The 6,255-nt window shown below is 49.1% G+C and overlaps 1 protein-coding gene across 4 annotated transcripts in view; it reads right to left on the bottom strand.

Moving 5' to 3' along the window:
* The window catches only part of SLX4 (SLX4 structure-specific endonuclease subunit), a 28,393-nt gene continuing 22,138 nt past the window's right edge, over positions 1-6,255 (bottom strand). For all 4 annotated transcript variants that reach the window (XM_063414164.1, XM_063414167.1, XM_063414168.1 and 1 more), the window contains 4 exons: positions 3,604-6,050; positions 2,589-2,691; positions 1,974-2,384; positions 1-1,374 (listed from right to left, as the gene is read on the bottom strand). In XM_063414164.1, coding sequence (XP_063270234.1) covers positions 1,014-1,374; positions 1,974-2,384; positions 2,589-2,691; positions 3,604-6,050 — 3,322 coding nt within the window. In that variant the 3' untranslated portion in view covers positions 1-1,013. The remainder of the gene's footprint in view (positions 1,375-1,973; positions 2,385-2,588; positions 2,692-3,603; positions 6,051-6,255) is intronic.

Below are 6,255 nucleotides of genomic sequence, written 5' to 3'. Positions count from 1 at the left end.
CAGGATTTAAATAGTTTATTGCATATTATGTAAATCAAAAGCAAATTCTGTATTAAAAAAAATAAAATTTATGTCCAACATACACAAAGATACCTTGAAATCTGGCCTCTTTTTATGCTGTTTCCCTATTTTTCAGTGAGCCTTTGCACACTCAGAACTGCCAGAACAGACAGAAGTCAGAAGTTGCTGTGAAGGTCAATGTATAACATATGACAGTTTAGGGTCCAAGACTTCCCCAAGAGTCCGAGACACTTTACAACTGGGACCAGTCCAGGCTGGCAATGGGACTGATCCGAGCAGTGGGTTTAGCTCAAGCTCTGAGAAGTGCTGAAAAGGTCCAGTGCTCACTTCAATATTTTCTTAAAGACATCTCTGCTGGGGGCTTTCCTTTGACATGGGGTGTCAGGGGCGCTTTTGAGAAGTGTCACAAAGGGAACAGAACAAACCCTTGCCCTGTTCTGCAGCCATGTCAGAAACAGATTTAGGAGTTTTAGTAGAGATTGCCAACTGAAGCAAGAAAACAAGCCTTTTATGTATTTCCACAGCATTCCCTGCCTTAAAAATCAGCAGTGCAAACTGTGCTGAAGAAGTGAAGATGGAAGTCACAGGACTGTAAACAGGCAGTGCTTGAGAGTAGATTGAATCCTGGAATGTGAAGGGTGAAACATTTCACAGCCCAAATCCAGGGAATAGGTTTTGGCAAGAGTCACTGAGGGAAGCACCAGCACAAAGAAAGGTTGGGGACCTAAAATCTGTTACAAAAATGGAACGAAAAGGCAGAAGAGTCAAACTGGGTGAAGAGAGGTTGCAGGTGAGCTGCGTGCTCAAGGTGGAGCAGCCATGAGGTGTTGGTGCAATCAGGCCGGCAGTGGGAGCACGGCTCAGGCCCATTCTGGGGATGTCACCTGGGATCTGCCACAAGGAGCAGCAGTGCTCCACCCATCGCCTGCTGCTGGAGCACCAGCTGGGAACGGCTTTCCAGCCTGGCAGCAAGGCCTCCAGCAACAGAACCGTCAGCGGCTAGGAGTGGGCTTCACTCGGTGTCGCCTCCTCTGTTTTCTGCTCTCCTTCCTTTTCTGTTCCTGCTCTTTGCGGGCTCTGGCCATGGTAGATGTGATGCACTGAGAATCCAGAAAGTTCAGCAGCTTTGCCTTGGAAATTTTAATACCATTCTGCTTGAGCTCTGCGTGCAGATCAGCCAGCTCGATGGGCTCGTAGAACAGAATCCTGTTGTACAGGGCTGTGTTGGAGCGGATGTAGCACCTCACTGCCTCCAGCTTTTCCTCTTCCCGAGCTGCTGCTTGAGATGCTGGAAATTCCTCCTCCTCCTCCTCAGATGCAAAAGCACAGGTTTCAAATCCATTCACAAAGGAACTAAAAGCAGGAGGAAACAGACCAGAGATCACAGAAAGAACAGGCCAACAAAGACAGGACCACAGCTCCCCAAATCACTGACAGTGAAGCCCTGTGACTTTCCTCTGTGGGATCACAGCCTGCACTACCAGCACCCACAAAATGAATGAGGCAGAACATGGCAGGGCTTCTGCAAACTCCACATCCCAGTCAGGACAGTGCTGGTCCAACTCACCCAGCCTGGAGCTGTATGGAATTTCTGGCTCCTGGCCCTTCCCTCCCAGCAGGTTCTGCCAGGGGGTGCTGTGCTGTCCTCTCCCACCTCCAGCTGCAGGTTCTCAGGCAGCACAGAGTGCTCTGTGTCACTGACCTGCAGACCAGGCATACCAGATTTGGGCCTTGCTCACAAGCAGCCCTTTTATGTTCTGAGAATAGTCCAGGGGGAATTAGACTAAATATCCAAAGGCTGTTTCTTTTGTAAGAGTGCTGACCTCCACGTGACACACTCAAGGAGGTGATGGCCACTGTAGGCCACAGGGGCACCCACCTCTGTTTGCTCATTCCTGCCTCATCTCTGTCCTGCAGCCCTGAGTGTTCTGTCTGGGATTTCACTGCCTCACCTCTGTGAACCGAAGGAGATGTCACTTCCATCCACCGAAGAGCCTGCCGACTCCTGGGATGCTGGGAGCTCCTCGCCATCAGCTGCCAGCGACACAGATGGCCTGGCCTGCTCTTTGGCTCCTCCTGGGTGATGTGTCCCTTTAGTTCTGCCCTTGGCTGCAGCACCGCCTGTGCCATGGGATGCAGCATCAGCCTCATCCCCAGGGAGCACTGCAGAGGCCTTGGCCAGCTGCTTCCTCTTGCCCGCAGCCCTTGGGGCAGCCTGGCCCGCCCTCCGGGACCTCTGTGGGAGGGGCTGGGAATAGGAGATTTCATCCTCAAAGTCAGAGTCCCCATCCCGGTGAGTGTACTGGAATATCTCCTTCAGCTTCAACACCATCTGGCGCTTGGGGAGCGCACGGACACCGAATCTGGAAGAGAGGGTGGGAGCTCAGGTTACAGTAACGCTGCGCCTTCCACTGTCACAGCTCAGCAGGAGCTGGAAAGGCGTGCTGTGACCTCAGAAAGAACTGGCTGGAGCTTCAGAAGGTTCAGAAAGAAGGTTTCCCTTCTTTCACACTCCCTGCCAGCAGGTTTCCCTTGGAAAGAGCCACCCTGGGGGAGGTAATGCTCACCTGCTCAGCTCCTTCTTCAGCTGCGGGGTCTCCATGATGGAATAAGCTGGCATGGGTGTCACTGGAGTGCTGGGGGACCTGCTGTTCTCCTGACAGGAAGGTTCTGCAGCAGAATGAAATTACTGTGAGGAGAATCACTACAGAAAGGATTTTAAATGGCTGGTAACTTCTCCTCTTAGTGGCAGAAATCTAATATTATCTAATAATTGTTTAATAGCAACCACTTCCTTATAAGCAGCTTTAGTTATTACTCAGCTTCATATTGGATAGAACAGTCAGCACTTTTTTTCCCTCCCTTAATCAGGATACTTGGTTTTCACTGACTTTACATCAGAAAACAGTTTAAACTGGGACATATGTCACATCTGAAAATGAGGCCATTCAGGGCTTTTTTAGAACAGGCAACATTTAAAAAGCAATTAAAACCATGTTTACTGAATTCTGTGTAGTGGTCCTTCTCCCAGGGAGGGAATTTCATAACAGAGACTTGATGCATAAAAAATTGATCAAATCAAGCTACTGGGGTCTGGTGTTAGATACTGATTTAATGATACCAGTTCACTGACATTGGGAAGCACAGCCAGTCTCATGCATCGTGTTCTAATCACGCCTTAAACTAATCATTTAGTATGGCATAATTAATAATATATTTGATTAGATACTGCAACATCAATTACATCAATCCACTAGCAAGCAGGCTGGAGCCTGTGTTTTGTTGTGATTTGGTTGGTTTTTCTCTATCCAGGAACCCACAACTTCTGCAAGGAGTAGTGTCACTACCAAAGACTGGTGACAATGAAACATGCCCAGGTAAACTCCAGGAATCCCACATTTAGACAGGCTCTTTCCCATAGCAAATGCCTGCACCTTCTTTGTGCCTGACCTTGTCAACTGCTTTGCATCAGAAAGCCCAAAGACCCTTTCAGTGTGTCAAGTGCATCACAGGTAAGACAATCACTAAAACAAAAGCAATTTAACCTAGCCCAGTAACTCTAGTATTAATACAAGCTCTCACCAGGAGTCTTGACAGGGTCTGTCTGACCAGCCCCTGCTGCAGCTGCCAACCTCTGAGACAGAGGAAGAATCTCTGGAAGTTCATCTTCCTTCTCTTCTCCGTTCCAGTCATCCCAGATTTTGGAGTCCAGGTAACTGGCTCTGCTGCCCACTGATGAACACGGCTCAATGGGGCTCTTCTCAGGGCAGTGCAAGGTTATTCTCCTGCCAGCAGGACTTCCCTGGAGAGGGGTGCTGCCCTTAATTCCCTGCCCCTGGACTGGGCTCTCCCCCTGCTCTTGCCAAGAGCCAGGGCTGGGGCTGCTGGCCACGCTGGTCTTGGCACGGCTGACCTGGCCAGAGCTGTGGCTGTCACCTCTGGCTGGTGACAGATCCTCAACGTGCCAGCAGTCATCCACAGGGATTGGGGGCTCCTCACACAGCAGGACACTGCTACCCAGAGAAGGCAGACTTACTTCTCTGTCGCTGTCCTCCAGCTCAACCACACTGAGGTTGATTTTCTCTTCCAGGGGCTGCTCCTGGCACAGAGGCACCAGTGGGGGTAAACCTGAGCTATTGGCACATTTGCTTCCCATGTTGGTGTGGCCAGGGGAGGGGAGAATTGGATCTACTGGAGAAACTGGAAAGGGGTTCTTGGAAAAGGATTCTGCTGCTGGGCTGCTGGGTGGGCTCTTTCCACTGGGTGAGTTCTCCAAAGGCAAATGTTTGTCTGACAACCTTGTTTCATGAACTTTTATTAAATTTCCAGTCATTTCATGGTTACTAGTACCTGCTGCTAAGTTCTTTGTGCTGAGTTTAGATCCTGGATTCTTTAAAGAATTAATACTTGTGACCTGAGTCTGTGTTGAGAAGCTTCTGCTTTTGCTCAGAAATGGTGTTCCTGGCACTAGCCAGGAGCTGTCTGTGCCTGGAGACATTTCATTACTGAGCCTCTTCCCAGGGCTCGGGTTTGGACTCTCTGTGATCTCTGTACAAGCGTCTGTTTGTCTGCTGAGAGGAAACTCAGGGGATACCTTTACATCACACACTGTGTCTGTGTTGCCACACGAGGCCTGTGCTGATCTCTGCTCTGTTTCAGGGACTGATGAGTTATGGTCAGGTTCTGGTATCTCAGGACCTTGTTCCATGTCTGTACACTTCACGTGCCCAGGGATTTCCATTTTCTTCAGAGCAGAGTCAGACTCTGGCAACCTCTTGTCTTGTAACTCCATTTCATCATCATCATCAGAAGATAAAACAATAACATTACCCTCCTTGCTCTCCTGAGCTGCAGCATCCTGAGTCCTGCCTGGTGATGACAGCACTGGGACATGTGTGTGCTTGTTTGATTCACTGTGGGGAAGCTCTGCTGGAGAAACTGGGATCTTGTTTCTCGATGCAGCACCCAGCTCCTCGGATTTCTGGGAGTGTATTGCATCAGATGGGAATGATTTTTCCTTTTTGTTTTGCTTTGGTGTTGACACATGTTCCCTGGCAAACTTTCCCTCTGATTTTGGAGATGCAGGTGAAGAGCCAAGAGCAGGAAAAAGGGACACATAACGCTGGGGAGTTGGACTCCCACAAAATCCATTCTTACAGGGAGAGCAGTCTTTTTGTGACGTGCTGAGCAGAAGTGAATCATTAAGGCCAAGGTGTTTTTCACTAGACTTTCCTGATCCTTTGGTAACTTCTTCCACAGGGGAAGGCTCACAGTGATCTCCCTGAGAGGCAGCAAACAAATGTTCATAGCTGTCATTTAGATCAGTATCACCCTGGAAAGCAGGAAACTGCTCTCCACAGTGATCTGCCTTGTCATGTGAGACCTGAGATGACCTGGAATCCTTCACATCCTCACATCCCCCAAGAGCCCCTCCTTCATTAGCACCATGGGATGCTCCATCCCATTTCTGAGGTTCACTGTGGTGAGGCACAATAGTGGGCTGTGGATCATTCATGCTCTTGCACCTATTTATATCCTGAATCTTCTCTTCTTGTGCAGACGAGTCACATTTAGATCTTTCCACACTGCTGCCATCCCTCAGATCTTTGAGGCTATTGCTTACTGAAGCAGATTCAGGTCTCTTTGCCTCTTCCTGCTCAGTTTGCTGGTTTGTACCTTGGATTGCCTCAGTGTCACTGCAGATGCTGTAGTGTGTTCCCTTGCTCATCTCTCTTTCACCCTGAGCCATCTTTCTCTGAGTTGCAGCAAACTCATAGATTTCCTCCAGCTCTTGTTCTCCCACCTCACTGTCATCCTCCTTCTGACACTCAGGGCTCAGCATAGCTGCTTCTTCCTCATCTTCACCCACCCACACTGACTTCAAGAGGTCTTGGAAGTTCTCAGCTCTGTCCTCACAATCTTCATCATCCCTCACAGAGATAAGATCATCTTCTGAATCCACTCCGGAGGACACCCGGCTCTCTCCAGTGCTGTTTTCACACTCTGCCATCAGCTCCCTCACACCAAACCTGCAAGGACACAATAGTAACATTAGTATTTCCTCCTCCAGTACTTCACCATTTGGCTGTCAGATCACTTCTGCAACCTTTGTAAGGAATTTACATGAGGATGTTGAGTTGAATTTCCTAAGATGTACAAGATCCAGTGTACTCCTAAAATTCCAAATACCCTTTTCCAGGTGCCACTCACATGAAAGCATCAGGCCCATTTTTC

This window comes from Prinia subflava, chromosome 17 (assembly GCF_021018805.1).
Source record: "Prinia subflava isolate CZ2003 ecotype Zambia chromosome 17, Cam_Psub_1.2, whole genome shotgun sequence".
In the NCBI taxonomy this organism is placed as follows: domain Eukaryota; kingdom Metazoa; phylum Chordata; class Aves; order Passeriformes; family Cisticolidae; genus Prinia; species Prinia subflava.
Note: the sequence above shows the minus strand (reverse complement) of the source record. Positions and strands in the feature narration are given on the sequence as shown.